Consider the following 24,423-nt stretch of genomic DNA (forward strand, 5'->3'; position numbering starts at 1 on the left):
ACACACAACTTTCTCGTCTCATGCGATCGTCTTCTGCGCAAACACGACCACTGGCATGGTTTCAGTGTTTACGAGCTTACGGACCCAGACAAGAAAAAAAAAATGTCGCTAGTGAAAAGAGATGCTTTTGTAGCGCAAATGCCTTGGCCGGTGCGTGCGCCAGTACGGCGCCCCAAGGTTACATTGACCGCTTCTTCTAGGGGAAAATGTTGACGTCGTTCACTGAGGGTCTTGTCGAGAAGACGAAAACATAGAGGAATGAATGCAAAAAAAAAAAACAAAAGCTAAACACGAAAAGTCGCTGTAATGTCATATATTCGCAAGTTGTGGTATAATATAAGCAGTACCGACCGACGGGCAAATGCTAATTTTTCCCCGGCTCCTGTGCAGCCTTTAGCCAAGGTGTAAACATTGAGGCCACCAGTGCTCGTGCGTTGTTGAAAGAGCCATCAACGACGGTATGCGCCTCGAACGCTGTACATAGTCTATCCCATTGTCATGTGGCGGAGAATATTGTATAGGGCAAACGAGCAGCTGCCTGAATGACAGTTTGAGAGAACACAATTGCAATAGCGATGCGTCGGGAGTCGTCTAAACAGGGGTTGCACATTTCGGGGCTGCAGCTATCGTGATATCTTGAACAGCGCACGCACAGGCGGCCACCAAGAAACGCAGCTAGATAACCCAAGCGCACAGCAAAACAAGATAGAAGCGACGCACAAGCGAACTCCCTCCCACCCGCCCGGGCTGAACAAATCTCCCTATCGAGAGATGGTTTGCCGGCGCAGATATCCGCCGTTCGTCATGCGTGCTTTATAACGCTCAGCTTTCTCGCTCGAAAAGCCTGCTTACGAAACTTAAAAAAAAAAAAAAAAAACGCGCATATTTCTAGACTTGGATATCACCGTAAAAATACCCGGAAGAACAGGTTTTGTGTGATTCACGGTGAAAAGCCTTCACCGTACAGTCGAACGGGATAGCGAATTCCGTGCACTTCGTGCCATTTGAAACTGCGCACAGTGCAAGCTGCTGTCGCCATCGGTATTAACTGCGGCTGGACGAAAGTACTTGCATTACACGGAGTGACTCTGAAAGAGCTGCCATGAGCCGGAAAGCTGCACCTGCATGGTTATACATTTTCGGTGTTTTTTCTTCATTTCGTTCTACCCGTATACCAGCTGCCGGGGCAATCCAGTTTAGTTGAGAGCCGGCGTTTGTGCTCTTTTCTTGTTTCTTGCGTGGTTTCTTCGAGCCTCGCCTCAACTTCCGTGTTTTTTTTTTTCAGGGGGCATCGCAAAGCGTGGCAAAAGTGCGCACGCCCATGCCTCAAACGTCAGACTCAGAGAGGGAAACCGATGACGTCACAAGATTGCCAAGTTTCCAGCTTCCAAATACAAAGTGCACTTACCCAAACAAGAACGAAAAAAAAACAAAGGCATGCGAAGGTTTCATTCTGTTTTGACTCGTGTTGTTCTGCTCTGTTAATATTCATGAGACCAATGCTGGCGGGATATACGAACATAGTTACAAATATAGCGGGAAAAATGGCTGCGGCTTAGCTTAGATAACCCTGGACGTGCAAAGCGAAAGCCTGGTGGCTTAGCCTGGTTAAGTTTTTGTTTTGCTTGGTTAACATTTGATTTAGCGGTAATTATACTATACGTCCGAAGCCTGCTTTTGTCAACGGTTGGGGTCCCGCCTCTCGCGTTTTCTGAGCCGGATTGGCTCGCCGGGAGATGTCCGCGGGATGGTCAGACGCCGCTTGCCGACGAGGGCTCAAATCCTCCAGCTACCGCGGAACGCTCAGAGAAGACCGCCCGGCCTCGTTCTCATTCATGGCCAAGCTCGCATGCACGCGGCGAGTCACGTGGTCAGGCGCTAACCATCTGCGGAGAGCGCATGCGCCAAGCCAGCAGCGGTGGCGAAAGCGACGAACACGACCCTCTGCGGAGCTCGGCCGGGCGAGTCAAGTTGATTGATTGATTGATTGATTGATTGATTGATTGATTGATTGATTGATTGGTTGTGGGGTTTAACGCGCCGACGCAACGCAGGCGATGAGGCGCGCCGTAGTGGAGGGCTCCGGATTAATTTTGACCACCTGGGGATCTTTAACATGCGCCGAAATCTCGTACAGACGGGCGTTTTTGCTTGTTGCCTCCATGAGAAAAGCGGCCGGGAATCGAACCCGCGACCTCGTGTTCAGCGAGTCAAGTGATGCGCAGCTGCGGCCAAATGAAGGCCAGATCCACGGCTACGGTGAAACTGCTCGACGGGATTAGCAAAGCTCTGCTTTAAAAGTTGTCCTGTCCTATAGGGAAATAAGCGAGATAGTGAATTTGACTCAGTGTGTCATGATTTAGGTGCAATATGATTTTTGTTTGTGCTTTCAGTGCTAGGTGCAATCGCTGTAGGCCGCTATGGACGCGCCTGTGTTTTTCGCGAATAGCCGAGAATAGTCCCAAAACGAATTGATTTACAAATTTCCCTTCATGTTGTAAGCAATCGCGTTACACAACACACAGCTACCGCTGCATGGAGCGAATACTGCGTGTTGCTGGGGCACATGCGTTTCTGTTACGGCTGCTGTGAAGCATACGCTCACTGTCAAAGAGTGACGCTTCGGGCGATTTTTCGGAAATTTGGGTTATTATTATTGGGGTGACAATGTGGACATAAGAGCTAGACGGAAGCATTCTGCCAGGGCGCAGTCGCTGCCTGAAGAACTCTTACGGGTCACAGTTCTTTGTACTGGGGGCATTTTGGTGCCTGAAAAATCTCATCGTCAGTGCCTGGAAATCTTTGTTTGTCTGTGTAAGAAACGTGTTTGGAAATGATGCATAGTTTAAAGTGTCAAAAAAAAAAAAAGTGGGACAGGCGGGTGAGGAACAGCGGTGAAGGGGCGCGCGCCGGAATGCTGCTTGCGCATGAGTCTGCAGTGTGCGTGGCATTCGTTGCGGAGAGGCGGACTCCCGCATTCTCACTGCAATGTCCCGTGCGCCGAACCGGAGGTGCGCTGCACAGTGCCGCAGCTGATTGGAGCTGCTCGAGCTAGCTCACTGGTTGCCCGCAGTGGGGCTCTTCGATTGACAGTCTCGGACTCACCGCGGATAGTCCGCGGGTAGTCCGAGTATGGGAAAATCGAATGCCGGACTGCTTCTCGGGGAGTCCGCGGTGAGTCCGAGACTGCAAATCGAAGAGCCCCACTGTTAGCCCTAGTGGGCGGAGGAAAATTTACGGCGCGCTGTCCCCGGACCCGCGTGACCACTTGGCCCCCACTTTGTGTGTCGCTTTGATGCGCCTGTGTTTGTCTGCCTTTCGCTGTCCTCGCTTTCGCGCTGTTCTTTACCCGAACGGCACCTGAACCGCAAGCAATTTGATGAGGCGGTAAATTGCTTTGGAAACTCCACGTGGAGCTTTGCTGACACTTGCTTCCTCGTGATGGCAACCTCATTTCGTATGTGTAGATAAAAGATGCAGTCTTTATTGCCACGGAAATAGCGCCGAATGTGGTAATTGGCATTTTTGTATGATACAGGAATAAAGAAATCAAAGTCGACAAAAAGCATATACAGGAGGAGGAGGAGGAGAAAACTTTATTGCAGCAAGTGGTCAGTCTAGTCCACTTATAACGATACCGAATATATCGGATAGAACGATGAACAGCTATGGCACCGTACACTTTTGTGTTCTTTCTACGGTAAAATAAACCGCTTATTACAATACTCCAGTGCCACGATATCGGATATAACGATTGAATCCGGTGATATTGCACACCAAAAAGTGCAACAGTGATGACTCTAACGACGCGGTTGCGCAGCCTACTCAGGTAGTGTCTTCGTAGGATGCCCAATGCGTGACACAGTCCCTCCGGGACTACTTTGTTTCCGCCAAGGACATTTACCTCAGCTAGGTGAAGCACCTGTAGATGCTCTTGGAAAATATTTGCTCTAGCATCAAACGCAGCAAACAAAGGGGACCCACTGTACCTTCTTTTCCGCAAATTAGTAGTAGTACGACCTTGCTGGCATGCGAATAAAATGTTTTGAGCTGTGTTCCGTCTTTTTATTTCGCAACCCGCTTATAACAATTATCGGTTATAACGATGGGATTTCCTTGGCACTTGGATATTGTTATAAGTGGACTAGACTGTATATAAATGCTGTGCAGAACGAAACAAGCAGATAGCGGCGTGTTCTTCCCGCAGCGCAGCGTACTCGAGCAAGCCATTGTATGTCGATCATGAGAATATATACTATGGCAGGGATCGGCCATTTGTGCAGCACAGGTGACCCCAAGGTGTCGAAATCCCTCAACTTTGGCGACGCGCATGCTTTGTGCAGCTCTGTGTTAATTTGCGTTCCCATGTAACTTGATACAGTCACGAAAAGGTATAATTTCTACGTAGAGGAATTGCGGGATGGAATTGAACTTCCTGGCAATTCCAGGTGGGGGAATGGGCAAAAGTTTGGCATTCTGCGGAATAGAAAAGAAAGGAATTGCGGAAAGCTCACATTCCTCAGAATGGAATTAAGATGAAATGAACAGATGAACAGCGGTCTACAGTTGATATAAATTAAATTACCGCCTGTATTATTATCTTTCTTTCGAATTAGTATGTGCACTCTATGAGGCGCGTCGATAGTGCCGAAAGAATTTATTAGACCAGCTCAATTGAGGAGCCTCACATCTTCCTTGGTGGCCGCTGAGATTTGGGGTTCACTCTCTTGCTTGGCGTTTGTCGGCAAGCCTGTCTTTCTCCCTTTGCACATTCAGTCCTGAATAAAACAAGAGTTATGTTTACAGTCATTTTGCGTGGAACTTCCTCCGTCTCTTTTTTTTTTTTCGACGCATGGGTGAAACAATGGAACTTTTTACTCACTCAGCAATTTTTTCTCTCTCTTTATTTTGGAATTTGTAGACCTTCCCAAACAATTTCGGTCGCAGCAGTTCGAAACAGTTATGGACAAATGAATTCGCTATCACGAAAATATTGTCACGCGGCGGCAGGACGAGGCTGGATACGACCGTGGTGGATGAAGCGATGATTTTAAGGGGCGGCCATGATAGCACGAGCGCACATCGGGGCTGTGCTACATTCCAAGCGTCGTCGTCTTCAGTCGGGCTTGGAGGGGTTTCCCACTGCCCACTTCTTCGTGAACCAGAACACACAAATAGCACAATTTCTTGTCATGCAGGTGCACATGGCTGCGCCATTATTCGACCTCCACGAAGAGTAGTTTTCAAGTTTGCGTGTTCTGTCTCATGCTTTCGGGTTTGCATTTCATTTGTCCATAACCGTACGTGGAACTACTGTCGAATTCAAACAGCCGGCGGACTGTGGGCCAGATTCAAACATGGCGCGCTGATGAAGGTCTCGTATTGGCCGTTGCTGTATCCCCTCGCGTGCGCCCAGCCTTGTTACCAGCGCGCATTCGCGGCCGGCATTTCTTTTTTTTTTTTTTCTCCTTCTTTCCAACCTCATAACCTCGTCGTTTTGCAGAGCTTTCTCAAAAACTGGCGCTCACTTTTCGACTTTGTAATCTTAACTCTTTCGTTACATACAGGAAATCCACTTGCAGTTGAAAATGAAACTTGGTGAAGGCTTCCTGTCATTCGCTGGTAGTTGTGATTTGCATATACTTGTGATTTACTGCCATCGTCTGCTCCGGCATTGTAGTCCTGTTTGCAGAAATGGAGGTGTGACACGCCAGAATCGTGGCTGGCAAGCTCTCGGTGAGGAGCTGTGCATCAAATATTGTTCACTACCAGCAGCCTCCTGCCTTGCAGCGCCACCTAACAATTTTGCAAGGAAGCAATGCTGACACTGTTGCAAACTTTGTCAGAATAAACAGCTAGTTTAAGTAGACCTTCAGAAATGCCCACACACGCAATCGACACTGGCCTCAGACAGATGTTGGCATGTAACTGCATTCTAGTACAGTAATTATAGTTCACTTAAGGGTATGCAAGGCTCTGCTAAAGCACTGTTCTCGAATGAGCACTTATTGGTCCACTGGGTGTTATCATTTGAACTGCAGCTGATCTTATCACAAACATGAGTTGTAGGGTGCTGTGAAACATATGGCATGCTTTCAACGGTGATGCTGTTTAAGCTGGAAAGATGTTATCGTGCACGCCGACACCGCTCGACCTTCGAGAACACTGTGCATGCCAAGTGCTTGTGGCGTGATCTCGCGTGTTCTTCTCCTCGCCAGTTCACGTGCATCCGCACCTCGAGTGGGAAGCACACCCGCGTTACAAACGCTGAGTTCTCGAAGCCGGTTGCTGCTGGTTCTAGCGCATCCTAACACGGTCTTTTTTTGGGAGAGGTGTTCAGGCCTGCGGACGAAATGACCCGGGCAGGCTGCCAGTCATGGAGAACTTTCAGCGGCAAGTTCGGAAATCCCCCCGCACGGGGCACCTTGAGTAATCTTGGTGACGGTGAGTGGCGACACCGCGTACCCCGAGCCCCCCATACTTAAGCTGTTGCCTACCGTGGCGAGAAGTTGAAAGGTGAAGGGTTGGAAGCCGTGAACGATGGCCGTCGGAGCCCTGGTCAAGCTCCGGCTGATGGGCTGCCTGTCTGTCTATCAGGCTGGGAGCTCCGGGACCTCTTTGACCATCAGGGTAACGTCAAAGAAGAAAGTACCCCAGTTCCCTGCTTTATACTATGTCGCATGGTATTATCGAAACCCTCTCTTCCAAAAGATCGGGCCCCGAAAAGGGTCCGCACCAAAGCAACTAAGCTACTGTCCAACAGCCAAATATTTTGTGCACCACAGAATTTTCCCAAATTCCTCGTGATTCACTCTCTTGAAGCTGAAATTGCACTCGCAAGCAAGTCCGTGTTCAAAGTGGCACAATCCCTTGAATCTATTGTTGGTAGCAATTACAAGGCAAAGAAACTGTCATCAGGTGATGTACTTGTCGAAGTATTCACCAAGCACCAGTCAGACAAGCTTCTAAACCAGACTGATATGTGTGACCTCAAAGTAGCTGTCTCAGCGCACCGCACCCTGAACTCTTCGCAGGGGGTAATCTCTGAAATAGAACTTTTGAATGAAACGGAGCAAGATCTTCTTGAAGGCCTGCGTGATCAAGGTGTAACAGCTGTAAAACGAATTACTATGAGACGCGACGGCAAAGAAATCAAGACTAAACATGTTGTACTAACCTTTGACAGAAGCTCTCTTCCTCAGACCATCAATGCTGCTTTCATTCGCTGTCAGGTTCGCCCTTACATTCCAAATCCTCGTAGATGCTTCAAGTGTCAGCGTTATGGGCATGGTACCACCACATGCAGAGGTAGGCTGACATGCGGAAATTGTGCTCAGCATGACCACCCAACCGAAAATTGTCCCAGCAACACATTCAAATGCTCTAACTGCGGAAATCCCCACGCAGCCTATTCCCGGTCTTGTGACGTCTTCAAAAACGAAAAGCAAATCATACACTTGAAAGTCACTGAAAACATCACTTTTGCCGAAGCCCACAAAAAGCACGCTATGTTCTCGTCTAGAGCATATGCCGACGCAGCTTGCCGGGGGGCGGAGCGGCGTCTTGTCTCGGCAGCGACCCAGTACTGCAGTGCAGACATGGTCCTGCCCCTGCCCCCCTCTGGGTTGCCCCAAGCAGCCCAGGACACTGCTCCGCCGGTTGGGGAACCACCGGTGGTAGTGGCGTCCACCACCACTGCCGTGAGAGAGTCTGCACTCCCCAGTCCTGTTCCACTGGCCCCTGAAAGCCTGACGGGCAAGGACATGGGAGTCGCTGGCTCTTCTTCTGCGAACGCTGCGCTGATGCTGCCTTCTGTGGCACGCACATCCAGCACTCCTAAGGGTGCGCGGGTGAAGGAGCCTGACCCGTCAGCTACTCCTTTGCCATCAGATGAAGAGATGGAGGTGACGCAGGCCTCGCCGGCTTCACAAACGTGCAAAGAAAGGCGCCATTCCCTGGAGTGCCAGAAAAAGCCACCTCCAAGAGTTCAACCACCCAAAAACAAATGATACTCCAGAAACACACTAAACTTCCTCTTCTAGTAAATAAAATATGAAAGAAAGCCTAATTCACTGGAATTGTAGGGGCCTAATCAGAAATCTTGACGATGTATATGAAATTCTTACAGAGTACCAGCCAAGCATATTATGTCTTCAAGAAACACATTTGAATAGTCAACAATCTAACTTTCTTAGGCAATACACTATCTTTCGAAAAGACAGAGCCGGCTGCACTCATTCATCAGGTGGTGTAGCTTTAGTTGTTAAAAAGTCGGTGGCCTGCCAAAAACTAAACCTACAGACTAATATAGAGGCTGTAGCAATGAGGGCCATTATTTTTGGTAGGCTAACAACTATATGTTCAACATACATTGCGCCCGACTATCACCTAACAACAACAGAGTTTGAAAGTTTAATAGATCAACTTCCAGCACCATTCTTATTACAGTTAAACCTCGATATAACGAAGTCGTACTTGGGGCCGCAAATTTCGTTAAATCGAGAATTTCGTAAAATCGAGGTTTCGATTTTACAGTTCATTTAACCAGTTATTGGGGTTTTAACACTTTGGCCCTCGCCAGGCAACAACTGCTATGTAGTTACCTCTCCAATTAAAGCGAAATTTGTACTAAAACTGGCCGCGGAAATTGTGTGAATTAAGAGTTTCAACACTTGGGCAATGGAATTCGGATAGCCGACGGTAGTTCATGTGTCATCGTAAAACCGGTGCTTTTTCCGCAACGCCTCATTAAATATGATAGCAGACTAGGTTTCCACTTTTTCTTTTTTCATTTCGGTCACTGAAATGAAAAAAGAAATGAAAAATGCCGCTGTTAGTCAATTGAACCCGCGTCCATGTCCCGTGAACTTCACCCCGCCGAGGTGCTCGTTCGAAGTTACGCCTCTTTTCGTCCATTCAGTGGTAGGCTTAGGCGCGGCGGGCCAACAGCGGAAGGCTGCTATGAAACTTTCGAAAGACTTTTTTCATGTACAAGGGCTCCGCAGTATGGGCGCGTGATTCAACCACAACACTCGAGATAAAACCATGATTGCGAGTTGAGCGGAGTACACGCGGACCGCTTCACTGTGTGGAGCAGCGCTTACGTGATCCGGAAAGCTTAATCTTCCGGCCAAATTCGATTAAGCAATTACTTCTATGCCCACTGAGCCCTTACGAAACTGATTTCTCCGCACCGCAGCTGTCTAATGAACGCTGGTGAAACGAAGATGACCACGTTCAAAGAGAGCAATTTATTGCCACCAGCACTCGATGTTCAAGCCGTAGTGAAGAAGTCCGTAAGCAGTGCTTGGCGTTTCTTGACCAGGGCGGGCTTTACGTGACGCTCGTATGCTGACAGCGCTAACAAGGTCTTAAACATTCGTGTGCACCTGCGTGCCTCCGCAGAACATCGATGGCATCCACCACACTTCGGTGGCTGTCAGTTTCACCGAGCTTCCTCAGGCTCTTGTTCGGAACACTTTTCTTTCTCTTGGAGTGCTCATGCTGCTTACAAGACTCACCTAACGATGCACGAACAAAATATTAATTTGGTTATCAGCGAGCACAACCTAGCGCAGCAGCACCGCGTGCAATGACGCGTAGAAAAAAAAAAGCTTGAAGTAGGCTTCGGTAGCCTAAGCATAGAGGGCGCTGGCGTAGGCAACGATGGAGACGTCAAAATAGTGGCTGCACTATTAAACCGTCTATGACCGCTAGCGGTTTGTGCAGCTTCGTTCTTCGCTTTTAATTGTTGTTAACCGTAGATTTCACCGCTTTTCTTTCATTTTAGCCTTCAAGAGTCAATTTGAGTACTGAATTTTTTCAATGTAGGGCCTGAGAGGCAAAATAAAACGTGCCTCGACCGGAATTTCGTTCTTCCTTTCTTGCCGTGACTTCGTTAAATCGAAAGCGCCGCACAAAATTACTTCGTAAAATCGAGACAAAAATACATGCATTTAGCAAAATTTCGTTAGAAAACTTGAAAAAATTCGTTATATCGCGAATTTCGTTAAATCGAGGTTCGTTATATCGAGGTTCAACTGTAGTAGGGGACTTGAATGCTCACCACCCGCTCTGGGGTTCAGCACGGGCTGACCCTCGAGGGCGACTCCTAGAAAAATTCTTGTTGTCCTCTGGCACCTGTCTGTTCAATAAGAAACAAGCAACTTTTTTCAGCGCAACACACAATACATTTTCTTCTATTGACCTAGCGCTGGGGTCTGCCACTCTACTTCCTCTAGTTGAATGGAGCGTCGCTCCAAATCCATATGGCAGTGATCACTTTCCTGTCATACTTAAATTAGCTCACAACCCTGCAATTTCAACCATCCCAACAAGGTTTAAAGAAGAGGGAGCAAACTGGAAGAAGTTCAAAGAATTATCTGAGCTTTCTTACACATCCATACAGCATCTAGACATTGACCAAGCCACAGACCTTATTACTGCGCATATTATTGATGCCGCACATTCCTCCATCCCTCGAGCTTCAACAAACACAAAAAACAGGCCCAGACCATGGTGGAACGAGGAGTGTAGGACTGCACGCAAAGAACAAAATAAAGCTTGGGGAACCTTCAGAAGATATCCAACAGTTGAAAACCTTATTGCATTTAAACGAGCAAAAGCCAAAGGGAGACGAATTTGACGTGCTGCGAAAACAGAGAGCTGGAGAACATTCCTGACCTCTATAAACTCATTCACTGATACACACAAGGTATGGAAACGAATAAGAGCACTTCAGGGTCAGAACACGAACACCCTCCCACTTATTAGCACAACAGGTGACACACTAGAGGATCAGGTTAACGCGCTCGGCAAGCATTTTGAACATATCTCCAGCTCTACCCACTATTCAGCAGAATTTCTTCGTCATAAAAAGATTGCAGAACGTAAGCCTCTTCACAACAAGAAAACATCAAGCGACGGTTATAATTCTCCACTCACAAAACAGGAATTTTCCATTGCACTTTCATCATGTAGGAAAACAGCTCCAGGGGCAGACAACATAACATATGAGATGATAAAACATTTACACCAAGACACGCTTGAAGCAATTCATTACCTTTTCAACTTGATATGGCAAACAGGACGACTGCCAAAGTCATGGAAAGAGGCAATTGTCATTCCTGTGCTGAAGCAAGGGAGAGACCCAGGTCTGCCTAGCAGCTACAGGCCAATAGCCCTTACAAGCTGCTTGTGTAAATTGTTAGAAAAGATGATAAACCGGCGTTTACTGTATTTCTTGGAGTTTCATGGTGTGCTGGATAATCACCAATCAGGTTTTCGAGTACATCGTTCCACAAACGACAATCTTGTTACCTTTGAATCTTATGTACGAGACGCTTTTGTTCATAAACAAACTGGCATGTCGGTATTCTTTGACTTAGACAAGGCGTATGATACCACGTGGCGCCACGGAATTTTACTAGACTTAGACTCGCTTGGAATCAGCGGAAATATGTGAAATTTCATTACAAGTTACTTAACCCACCGTATTTTCAGAGTTTGTGTAGGCTCCTCGCTGTCGCAAATCTTTACCCAAGAAAATGGCGTTCCTCAGGGGGGTGTCTTGAGTTGTACGCTTTTTATTGTCAAAATGAATTCCCTGAAAAATGTCTTGCCATGCTCTTTATTCTATTCTGTTTATGTGGATGACATCCAGATAAGTTTCAAATCATGTAATGTAGCAGTTTGCGAAAGACAGGTACAATTAGCTAGGAGTTTAACAGGCTGTCAAAATGGGCAACCGAAAATGGCTTTCGGTTCAACGCCGACAAAAGCTCCTGTGTGTTGTTTTCTAGGCAGCGAGGCATCATAGTGGAGCCGTGCATTACGCTCAATGGAAACCAAATCCCCGTGAAGGATAGACAGAATTTCTTGGGTATTTTGCTTGACAAAAAGCTCACTTTCATCCCACATATTCAGCAACTCAAAATGAAGTGCATGCAATCTTTAAACATACTTAAAGTTTTATCACACCAGTCCTATGGCACTGACAAGACATGCTTACTGAGAATATTCCGTAGCCTAATTATCTCCAAAATTGACTATGGAAGCAATTGTGTATCAGTCGGCATCAAAAACAGCCCTCAAGATGCTCAATGCTGTCCACCACCTAGGACTCCGGCTAGCTACAGGTGCTTTCTGTACGAGTCCCGTTTTAAGTCTTTATGTGGAGTCTGGCATGTGGTCCCTAGAACACCAGCGTAAATTCAGTGCACTCTTGTATGCCGTTAAAGTGGCCTCGCTACCTCAGCATCCCTGTAACGCACTACTAAGCGATCACACTACCGCTAACTTGTTTTTAAAACGCCCCTCACTGGCCCAACCTTTTTCTTTTACAGCCAGGTCTGAGGCCTCTGAGTTGGGAATATTTTTCACGGACACTCAGAAAACTATTTTTACGGATTTCATTGCACCTTGGAAACTTCTACCTGTGTCATGCGACTTGTCATTTGTTAAAATTGATAAGAACCGAGCCCCTCAGGCCCTCATACAACAACACTTCCTAAGTCTGCAACACAAATATCAATGCACAGAATTCTACACTGATGCATCCAAAACGCGCCCTGCAGTAGCATGTGCGGCACTTGGACCAAACTTCTCCTGCTCAAAAACAATGAACCTAAACGCAAGCATATTCACTGCAGAAGCATACAGTATTACTATGGCTGTTGAACACATCATACAAAGCGTAATACCTATGTCAATTATATACACAGACTCACTTAGTGTTGTAATGGCTTTATCGTCTGGCAAAAGCCACAAAAATACATATTTTAACCAACTTCTAAAGACTATTATGTGTGCATACTCTATGGGGCTCCAAATTACAATCTGCTGGGTCCCCGGCCATTGCGGAATAGTTGGCAATGAGTCTGCTGACAGACAAGCAGCTGATGCCACCCACCGTGATGAGGTTGACGTGACATTAATACCTTACACTGATCTAAAGCCTCTCATCAGACGCAAACTCCGCAAGCAATGGCAAGAAGAATGGGACACACAGACAGAGAACAAACTTCATGTAATTAAGCCAAAAATAGGCAAATACATAAAAACGGAACAGAATCATTGAAGTTACACTTTGCAGATTACGTATAGGACACACACACGGCACACATTCTTACCTTTTAAATGGCACACAAAGACCACAATGTTCGAGATGCGGACAAGCACTTACCGTTATTCACATCCTTGTTGAATGCAAAGAACACGATGCTGACAGACGTAAACACTTTCCAGAACTCTACACGCACCACATCCCGATTCACCCAGCACATTTCCTTGCAGACAATCCCATGTTTGCGTGTAGTCGTGTCCTAGAGTATTTATTTAGCGTCGGATTTTTACAAACAATTTCGTATCGACCATGATTGTTTCACCGAGTATTTATTTAGCGTCGGATTTTTACAAACAATTTCGTATCGACCATAATTGTTTCACCGATTTCCCTCTGATGAGGACTGCATAATCACTGAAAGCTGAACTGCATTTCCACTCATCGCTTATAGTTCTTAGCAGTATGGCTCTCTACACCAATAAGTTGCTTTTAATGAAATGGCCCCCTACACCATTTTTTAACCCTTTGACTTAAAGAAGTATACCCCTAAAGAAATATAAAAGACCCTGGTATTTGGCGCTCTTTGGCCAAGCTGCCCTTGTGCCAATAAACAACACATACAACAAGTTCGGAAATCCATGTGAGGGGCATCTCCAACGAAGGGAGAGTTGGGGTGACAAAAGAAGAGCGTCACTCCCGAAGGGGAAGTGTGGTGCGAAAGCCGCCGTGCCGCTACTTGAGAACGGATATGATGACCTTGGTCCAATCCTGGAACAAATGGCTGGTACTGAAAATAAAACAACACATTGTACATACTTCAATGACCAAGTGTTCATTGGCCAGGTCTGCCACGCATAAGCTTAACCGAATCAACAATGAGATAGGTGGGGCTGCCAGCTTCGCACTATATGCCTCGAGCTTCGCGATCGCTGCGCTGATCTGCTGCCGCATCTCCACGGCGTTTATGAGATGAGCGCTGCGTGGATGATAGGTGCTAATGCAGTGTTTTGGTTCTCTCTGACTTCTTTTTGCCTTTCCGCGCTCTAAAAAGCTTGTTATGGCGACGTCTGTGAGCAAATAGTACGTTTAGAGCACTATCGTTGTGTACAAATGCAGAGCGAAATCAAGAATAAACGTTTTAGTTATCACACACACACACATGCTACACGTTCACTTTCCTTTTCTTTTTCGACTTCAACGAACAGCTGATCACCCGGCAGACGCATTTTTTGAAGGAAGTTCACAACTGATGAAAGGGGCCATTGGAAGAGTGGGGAATCTGATAAGGCCCTCTGATTTCAGTTTGTGCTAGATTCTGCAGGCTCCCTGTGCCACATGACGGCGCTTTGAAGGAACATTTAGTCGCGGACGCAGATTACTCTGGAAGCCTGTCTCCGCGCTGCTCATGGAGAATATATGCAGCAGATGAGTGTTTGCGTGCGCCCACATCGACAAGACGACCCAGCATTAAATTTTCTGTCGTCTGCTGATCCCCAACTATAATTTTGCATTATCCATCGTACTTCTCTCGCAGACAGCTTGTGCAATTTATGGCACACCAGCTTGTCATGGGTAGCGATCAATACCTGAGGTAGGACATTGGCAAGCGTAACTGGCGTGCTGTCGCGTGTGAGTGCTCCGCTGGATTATGTAAGCACATGAAACCGATTTCCGTCATAGTGTACAGCCGTAACATGACCATCGGAGGAAGCGCTGCTTATGGAGACACTACAAGTAAATTTCAGGGCAGTGGAACTACAATCAGCCGTATGCATACGCCGGTATGTATGTATCTCAGTCGGAAAAGTACCGCAAAAGCAGCGGCGACCGTAGGGAGCGCGCCAGGGCGCCTTCTGCGGCTGTTTTCAAAACGAGTTGCTAGGGGGATTTCAATGGCGCCCCTACAGGCAGCCTTCGCGCCACAATAGTGTGAAGCTGCCCCAATTTTTTTTCTCGATGAACAGTTGCAGGTGGGTGACGAAGGCACCATGGAAAATCGGCTCGACATTGAGAAACTGAGTAGCAGCCCCTAATATGAATTTCGCAATCCAGAAACGAAAGTGAAACTGCTGTAAGCTGTTTGCGAGTGGTTCTGTTGTATTTACTACTCAGCGCTACACGACATTCAGCAATGTACACAGCAGAATAAAACTGCCTAAAATCAAAAACTAACTTCACAAACACACGATACTTGATATTTCCAGCCCCTTTCAGGGATTATTACTGTCAGAGCGCAGATCCGACAATTGCAAACAATCTTCAGATTCCCTACCGGTGGGCCCCTGATGACAAAATCTAAACACTGGTGCAGCGTAATTACTCGCAAGGCTCACCTCTTCTTCCGCAGGAGTGGCGCGCAACGGCGGAGCCCACTTTCCGCTCACGGGCGACACAAACTTGGCTCGAAAATCAAGTTTTTGTCGCATAAATGAAAATGAATCTGATTCTGGAAGGGCACTTTCCAAGCTAACCACCAAATAACTGTGCATGATTATGAAGCTCCTCAAACGCGATTTAAAGGGGCCGTGAAGACAAAATATCGGGTTGTCTTATCGGGAAGGTTTGCTGTTTTACAGTGCACCCAGCGCTGGTTTGGCAGCAAACGGTGCGTTATTACTGAGAAATAAAACATTCTAAGCCTAATTTTATTTAGGGGTGCGCGAGTGCGATCATTATGCGAGTAAATACGGTATAGAGCCTATTTCAATGGAGTTTGCACGAAAAGTGGTGTCAGTGTTATTCTAACGAGGCAGTCTTTTGAATGAACCGAACTTGCATTTTGTCTGCATGGCTCCTTTCAGGGGCACTGAAGTTGCCGTTCAAATTGAATGCGATTTTTAATAGGTGGGGTAGAAAAAGAGCAAAAAAAAGGAACGTTACGTATTTTGGTTGAAAATTTGACTAGGTGAATCCAAGTAGCTATTTTATTGAAACAGTTATTAGTAATGTTTAATGGGTGTAGCCACGCATAATGTTCAATTATTTTTTATCCCCATCCCCGCATGGTGTTACCCGTGAAGCTAGCTGCCTTTTGTGTACACAGGCCTGCCCTGTGGCAAAGCCTCATTGCTGGGAAAAAAGCACATATATGTTGCAGTTATCTCTCGCGCACTGAACGCCTGGTAAGTTTTTTATGCTTGTATATTGTTTGGCATTGGTTTGTTAATATTTTCCTTCCTTGGAAAGTTACTCCCTTGCAAATTCAATATCACATCCCTGGAATTAATGGCCCCAAGAAGACAATGCCCCGTACTGAAATGCTACATATCGTGCTGGAATACACGTATAAAATGCATTCAGCTAGAACTCGCATATTTACGGATGGATCGTCATCCCCGCCAAGCTCTTCATCTGGAACGTGCGTGCCACTTACAGGTGAAATGTTTTCATTTGGTCTGGAGCGACCAACGTGATGGGCAGCGGCTGAGCTCTATGCCCCAAAAGAAGCAATGGTTTGCGTCCTACGCCACCTGCAGCCACGTCACCTTTTACAGACTCCTCTGCCAGTTTTGCACCGCAGCCGACCTTCGCCACCTCGCTTGCATTGCTGGGCACACTATCAAATGGCAATGGATACCTGGCCACTGTGGTGTTATTGGAAATCGAAAAGCCGATGAAGCGGCCCATATGGGCCTTAACCACAGGGAAGTGTTATTTACAAGAACAGAGGTTATGGCGCATCGCTTTGCAGTAACTGAAAGAAACCGGCTATGGTGTAACCAACTGAATAACCGAGCCGTTTTGCACGCGATTGACCCAAAGCTGAAGGCAAGACTTCCAAGACAGCTCCCTCGTAGCATAAAAACATTATACCATCGCCTACAACTAAACTCGGCTTTTTCACTAAGCTACCTTTTTCACCTTTTTCACTACCTTTTTCACTAAGCTACCTTTTTCACCTCGGGACTGACGACCAACCCGTACTGCGACAACTGTTCGTCTGTAGAAACCGTTGAACATATTTTATTAGAATGTGTGGCCTACTTGGCACCAAGATCCCGTTTTTTTTTTTTTAAGATATTGATCACCTAGAACAAGGGCCGGTAACTCCAAAGACTATCCTAGGACCATGAATTTTCCCCTCAAAGTTTGTTTTCCTATTTGGAAGACATTGGTCAAATTTTAAAATCGTGGATTCTGTGACACAATCTGAAAAATCGTCCGTCAAGCACATCAATCCACGCCAGTGTTTTTTTTTTTTCTTTCTGCCCAGCTCTTTCTAGGGCCTTTTTTTCCCTAGATCCCCTAGATTCCCTAGATCTTTAGCAGAGAAGCATGTAGATGATAGCAAACGCCGGCAAAAATCTCTGCTTTTTTAAGAAAGAGCCTTCTCTCTCTCTCTGGCAGTGATTTCTTGAGGTCAGTAGTTATAGGTGATTAGAACTGTACCGGTGCAGTGAAAATGAAGAACAATTTTTTCGCCACAGTGTCTTCTAATAAGCGAGAATGTTGCATTTACCGTTTCATTCACGCGGTGCTCGCTTCTTCCCCATGTTGCCTTTGGGGCCCTTGTCGGGGCGCTTCTTCCAACGCTGCTCCTGTTGCAGAGCTCGCCGGTGTTTGTGAACTGAGGCCATGTGCGCCATCTGGGGCCATCTGCTATTGCCCTCCTCTTGGCTCCCCCATCCCAGAGCCTGTGGCCGGAGCGTGCTCTGGGAGTTCCCCTCAAGGGGTCGGGGATGGGGACTGTCTCCAGTGCAAGCACTTGGGCAAATAGTCCTTACATCGTGGTTTGCCTTGAACCGCTCAAGGCACATATGCCTATTTGACACGCAGTCATTATCACCATTGCAATGTTTGTGTGCATGTTCGTTCTCTCGTATGGATGTCAATTTACTTCTGCACTGTTACATCTGCGTCTCCTGTCACGGACACTATCAGCAGTCTTTCTAATCTAAGGAATACATGCACACACAGTAAAACAGCAGCCAGGGCGGTACGTAGGTGCCTCACAATCTCGCGTAATTTTAGAATCACAAAAACAATCATCAGTGGCGCATGATGCGCTTGCCAAGCTCAGCGAAAATAATTTCCGGTTTCCATGAGGTTTTTCTTTCGACTAATTGTGTTCTTGTATGAGTTTGTATTTCAACCAACTGAGAAAATGTTAGTTGCGAAACGTGTCGTGTCACCTGCCCTAGCTGTGCCATTTAATGTCTGTACATTGAGCATTGAAGAAGTCAGGAATAGGAATAGGGTGGCATGAAATGAAAGAACAGAAGGTCCCTTATTTGCTCATCGTAGTCTATGCTAAACAAAGGTTGGTCTGCGGATGAGCAGCTGTTTGGCGCCGACATGGTTGTGGCCAATTTCGATTGCAAAGGGGCTCGGACAGTTCGTGATCAGAGTGCTCACTGCGCAGATGGAGTCGGAAGACGAGGAGCGCATCTCTCGGATCCTGCGCATGCAGCGCCAGCACCGGGAGCAGCTGCTGCACGAGATGTCCCCCGCTGTGGCGGCCCAGGAGAACAACAATGCCGCCAGCAGGCATGGCACGCCGCCCTCCGGGAACCGCAGGCGTGAGCAGCTCCTTCTCGCCCACGCTCACTCGTGCTTGGAGCTAGGCCAAAGCTGCGTGCTGTCTCGGCGCAGTCCAGCATGGTTGCTTGCTAGTGCACACAAATTTAAAGGCACTGGAACTTGAAAAGGGCGCTTGAGACAGGTTTCCGTACACATCGTCGGTGAGTTTTGTGCAGAGAAGGCGACATGCCTGCAGCGATGAGTCATCTCTGGCTACAATGGCCCAGAGCTGCCCGAGCGCTGCTGGCTGGTGGAAGTACTTTTCAAGTTCCTGTGACCTTGGAGGAAGTGCCGTGCTGTGACCCAGTCGTCTTCCCCCTGAGTGGCCAGCTTCCCATGCGTTTGAGGAGGAGGGCACACATCAGTGCACCTTCCCGGCAGTACCTTGTGTGTTGAATTTCGCTCCGAGTGGGTCCCGCATCTGAGGTGGGTCCCGCCCTCAGCATGTGCGGTCACATTTAAAAAGTGTGCTCACTATTACGGGAAGGAAGCCGCAGCGACTGTCTCCATTATCCGGTCGGTGGTGACGCAGTGCCTGGATGCACAGGGGCATGGGATCATTTCAAATCGCTGAAGTGCAAAGAGTTGCTCTTCGTGGAACGATCACATCACGGGGAGATGGGAGGCCTTGGGCGGGGTACCGAACAACAAACACTGTGGGGGGAGAAAGCTGTTTTCTCGGATACAGTCAGAGTTTCCAGAAATGTCTCATCCCTCTTACCACACATCCTAACACACTCTCCCAGAGAGAGAGAGAGAGAAAAGTCTTTATTGGATATTGGATGCAAGGCCTGTTGGGGGAAACAGGTCAAAGGGTGGGATAAGATAAAGTGGGCTTTACCGTTGAGAGGTTCTTAGTCTTGTTCCTAGTCTTCTGGGAGTCATTATGGTTACCGTGTGAATAGAAATCACCAGCCTGCACTGAAGCTGGTGTTGCCTTTCCTTCTTTTCAGCTAAGAGTGCCGTCGGAAGGCTTCCGTCATCGAGGCATGCGAGGGAGAGGTGGTCTGACTGTGAGTAATGGCTCTGTGCTGCCTCTTCCAATCTCTTGGCTTCCAGCGCTAGATGCAGCCACATCCCAACGGCTTCACGTGCAGTGGCGAGCCAACAAACTAGCCGGCTGCAACGCTCTTCTTGGGCTGTGGTTCTTCTTTAACTGGAGCAGCGTAGCCACAGGGGAGTTCTAGCTGGTGGGAAAGGGCTTGCATTTGGCCAGTGCGCTGTGGCTCATGCCTGCCGCGTGACGGGGGAACGCAACGGCATGTGAGTGCAACAGGTGCACTGTGAGGTGCGAAGCGTCGCCAGCGTGCCGGTCCGCGTAATTGGCACGAAAAGAGGAAGAAGTGAAGGAAGGTGTAGCAGCAGACAAGTTGCTGATGAGCATCGCAAGGGCTAGCCGTTGAGCTTTTGCCTTTGTGGCACTCTAACGGGCCGGCCCAGGTGCCGCCGAGATCTCTCCTCTCGATCTTGCCGACTGCCGCATGGTTGGTGGTGCAGTCTCGGCGAGCGAGGACGAGCGGGGCTCCGTGTATGACCCGTTTCCCGACCTGCTGGCGCACTCGGACGAGGGGCCATCGAGGCCGCAGCAGACCCAGCAGGGCCAGCTGAGCGACGCCTGCGAGCTGCTGGGCGCAGAGCTGCTGACCCGCTCGGTCCTCGACCCCCGTGGCCCCCCCATCGAGAAGGCCTCCGACGGCAACGAGCGCTCCAGGTGCGCTGCCCCTGCATGCGCCACCGCTTCCCCTGGCCCTCCTCCTCCGCCGCCCATCCTCTGTGCCCTCCCGGGATCACTGGTGCTGGCCCGGGAGGGGGCACCGAGGTGTTAAGGGGCCGCGAGGACAGAACGCAAGTGTGGTTCATTCGAAAGATGTGCTCGCTAGAATCATGCGGATGCCACTTTTAACGTAAACTTCGCTCAAACAAGCTCTGTGATTAGGAAAAAAGGGAATGGCCATGCGACCCACTAGCTCATTTCCCGCAACAGAACCTGTGATGTCATACCAGCCAGCTCTGCGATTGGCGGAGGCCGGCAAAAGCAAACGCAAATTAGGCAGGTGTTATAAGCTTGCTAAATGAGCTGTTTGCGCTTAAATTTAGGGCACGTTATTTTTATAGCAGTAAGAATTGTGGGGTGCACAATTAGAGTTACAAATGAACACATAAAAACTGGATCAGTTAGTGCCACACTTTGCCGGTTGACTCTCCTAACACAGCCATCGGACGCATTTGACCTCTCTGACACAACCCTGACCAACTGACATAAGCAGCATGTTTGTGGACTATGTTTGTCGAGTCGTAGCTTAACCCTACTCAAAATGCAGCAGGCACACAGGTACGGCCAAAAGCAAAGTGCAAGCACTGGCACTTCAGCAGTATTGCAGCGCCATCTATGAAAGTGGGCGATAAACAAGGTAACCAAACGGCCACCTGTGAGATGGCAGCAGTGCTGGTCAGCGGGCTATATTTAGTTTCAAGGCCCTGCTATGGACACACCATTGTCGACGTCATGAAAACACACGCTTTGGCGGGAGAATGGAAATTGGGGCTTAAAATGTTTCATTTCTCAGTGAATAAAGCATCGTTTGCTGCCGGACAAGCACTGAGGGCACTATGAAACGCTGCATCTTTCGACTAAAACCAACTTGTATTTTGTCTGCATGGCCTCTGTATGGGGATGGAGGAAGGGGGTCCTGCCACACCGCCTGACCTCTTCAGTGCCAACTGAGCTGTGCCCTGGTTTGTTCTGCTCACAGCACATGGTGGCCACCAGCTTGGCTGCCCTTATTGGCACACATTTGTCTCTGCAGTAGAGGACACCCCGCCCTGAAGCAGGGCCACAGTGCCAAGGCAGCACGGGATCTCCCCGTTGCAGGTGACTCAGTTCCCCTCACTCCGCGGCAGCAGCAGGAGCAGCTCGTTTCGTACTTCCTCCGTGGTGGCTCCTTCTCGTCCGCTGTGGCACGTTCATTGGCTGGATTGGGCACTCACTCTGGTGCTCAGTTCTCTTTCCTTGCTCCCCACCCAGAAGATGCACAGGCGTTTGTGCACAGGCGTTTTCCTGAGCCCTCTGAAGCAGCTGCCGCTCTGGCTGACCAAACGGCGCGAGTACTACACTTGCATCATTGGGGGAGGTGCAGGCAGCTCGCATTGTTGCTCCCAGCACTTGTTGTGGCAGCGAGCGTGGTGCAGACGTGCATGCTTAGCTTGCGGCTGTGTGTTCCCCCAGGCAACGGCGTTCCCGCAAAGACGACATCATGACGAGATCTGTTCCGGAATTCCGATCGGATGGATCGCCAATACTGCACAGCTACGGAAAGTCCTCCTACGGACGGTCGTCTCCACGGTACGTCACTTGACTCCCGTGCATCACCTCCCTCCCCAAGGATGCACAGCTCATTTCAGCGCACAGTGCCGAGGATTCCTGGAAGTGGAGGCCGTTAATGGAAATCTGTGCAGCTGCTCAATCCACGCGGGCCCAAACAGCGTGGCTGTGCAGGCATTTTACTAAAACGGGTGGGTTAAAAAAAGTGCTAAAAAAGTACCCATCTAACTTACACCCATGGGTCACTGTCGTGTTCACTTAATCACAAACCCTTCTTTTTAGGTGTCCTCTTCTGCCAATCTTCCAGGCAGTGATGCGTGTTTTTTAATGAGCAAACATGTGCAGTCCGAGCATGGCAAAGTTCTTGCCATTAAAGTGCACCTTATGAAGAAACAGTGTCGGCCTGGTACAAAGCTTAAACGGAGAGCCAACCGCTTTTTGAGAGTGCATGTTCTCTAGCTCGTATGAAAGCCAGTGTTTGTATATAGCGCGGTAATTACAAGGAATTTCTGAATAAACTGCTGGAAATAAATTCAATTTGGCACTAAACTTTCTGGAGTGTGAAAGGTGCCGCCATGCAGTTTCTAGGCGTGACACTACTGTACGTGTACAGTAGTCGATTTAAATGCATAACTCAAGAACCTTGTCAAGAAATAGGAAAGGCTGCGCTTTATTATTGTTTGGCTGGGAATAAGTTTTTACGCACCTGCTTTCACCCGTGCACGTGCAGTGAAAAGATGCGCTGCTCAGTGTCATGGTTGCCGGCAGCATTCTCTTTGTTAGCACATTTACGGCTGGTACACATAACAATTCTGCTTTCAGATGTTCCAGGGCCCTACCAGCTAGGAAAACTGTTTTAATTCAATTTGATTCCATTGGAAGTCACCGCATCAGGGGATGTGGTGACTTGGAAACTCTTTGTCGGACGTGTGCATTGGAACTGGCATGCACGGATTTGGTTTCTGCGTTTTCTGCTTTGTGCATGCAGAAATGATCCCAACGTGACCAGTGCACTTAAGCAATCTCATCTGCTCTCCAACAGTGATGCCTTCAATTCCATTACCTTGGGTGTGAACTAGTATAAGTTGTGGGGTTTGCGGCTACCAATGGGGCCCAGTCGGTCGAGCATGAGATTCTTAATCTCAGGGTCGTGGGCCCGAGCCCCACGTTGGACACCAGGATGTGGGGTTCGTGGCCCAAAGGAGCTGTATCACCGCGACTCTAGTCAGCCAGAACACAAGCACCAGAGCCGCAATCCACCATGTGGGTCCAATCGACTCGCTGGAAGGTGCCAAAGATGAGCTTGGACACTGGCGAAGAAGTACGCTTTACTCCACAGTCGTTCAAATGTACACTAAGTACAAGGGAGCGGCTGTCCCGAGCTTGGGCGAAGGACAGAGTCCTCACGAGCTCGATAAGCCGTTGTAGGCGCCTGCTCAGTTTGTCTCCTGAGGAGAGACTCGCCTTGACACGTGGTCGAGGAACGAAGGATTCCTGGTTGCGACCGCGCGGTTCGACCGTGCATGGAGGAAAGGCCTCGAGGAAGGCCCCGCGCGCAGTTTTGTGCCCTTCGGCAGAGAAAGGTCGCCCAGGGAAGAGGAGGAGGGTGCTGGCGGGCTAGAGGGGCAGGCCGGCACGTCGGCTGGCGGAGGAGGGCGCGTCACATCTCGCGCGAGAGCCTACTAGCTCTGAGCAAGACATGGGCATAGATGTGGTCCCCACAAAGTTCAGCAGAAACTGTACGGTTGCCCAGGGATGTCAGAACCAGTTTGAGCAAAGCTTGTAAATGAGTGGTTTGGGCCAAGGGACCACGGTTTCCCACCCTTCTTTGTTGCCTGCAGCACTCAGCATAACACACAGCAAGGCAATTTTGAATTCCTGGTAATTTGGTGATAGCCCACTGTAGAATAGTCTGGGGACTGGATGACTTCAGAAATGAGAAGATTGATTCCAGAGAGATGCAGTGTGCAACGTGAGGGAATGCACGATGCCTGGTCTAGTCACTGCTGTAGTTGTTCCAGGGTGAAAAACTGGTGTCTTTCTTGCACAGAAAATGGCTGCCCCGGTAAATGAGAGTGAATTAACAAATATTTGAGTTTGTACGGCTATCATGCAGCCCATTTCTCTAGATTAGGAGCCGAGTGCGTTACAATTACGTGTGCTACCTGAGCACTATGCCAGCGGTGGCCCAAGTGCTGTGGGGAGGGAGGGCGTCACAGCACGGGAGTGCAACAGCTGCACGCCAGCCTGGAAAAGCTGCGGCAAGTAATGTGTGCCGAAAGACAGAGAACGAAAAGCGTGGGAGGAGGCGCAGACACGACGGAGCAGTGAAGAAGCCTTCGATTGCGATCGCCAGGGGAAGCCGTAACACTTTCGCTTTCAAAGCACGTCGGCACACCTAGGCACCCCTAGGAATTTTTTGAACATCTTAAATGGGCCATAAAGACAGAATGCAGGGAAAGCTCGTGAATTCGTACTTCAAAAATGGGAATTTGTGGATAATTGGAACTGTGCGATT

General features: G+C 48.5%; 1 protein-coding gene across 1 annotated transcript in view; it reads left to right on the top strand.

Annotated features, from left to right (window-relative positions):
- Positions 1-24,423, top strand: part of Cep97 (centrosomal protein 97kDa) — a 159,271-nt gene that overhangs the window by 105,658 nt on the left and 29,190 nt on the right. Inside the window, exons 10-13 of the mRNA XM_077684313.1 lie at positions 18,426-18,582; positions 19,537-19,596; positions 20,081-20,294; positions 21,810-21,926. Of these exons, the coding sequence (XP_077540439.1) occupies positions 18,426-18,582; positions 19,537-19,596; positions 20,081-20,294; positions 21,810-21,926 (548 nt within the window). The remainder of the gene's footprint in view (positions 1-18,425; positions 18,583-19,536; positions 19,597-20,080; positions 20,295-21,809; positions 21,927-24,423) is intronic.

Source organism: Haemaphysalis longicornis, unplaced genomic scaffold (assembly GCF_048455015.1).
Source record: "Haemaphysalis longicornis isolate Haplotype H1 unplaced genomic scaffold, Haemaphysalis longicornis Haplotype H1 scaffold_9, whole genome shotgun sequence".
NCBI lineage: Eukaryota > Metazoa > Arthropoda > Arachnida > Ixodida > Ixodidae > Haemaphysalis > Haemaphysalis longicornis.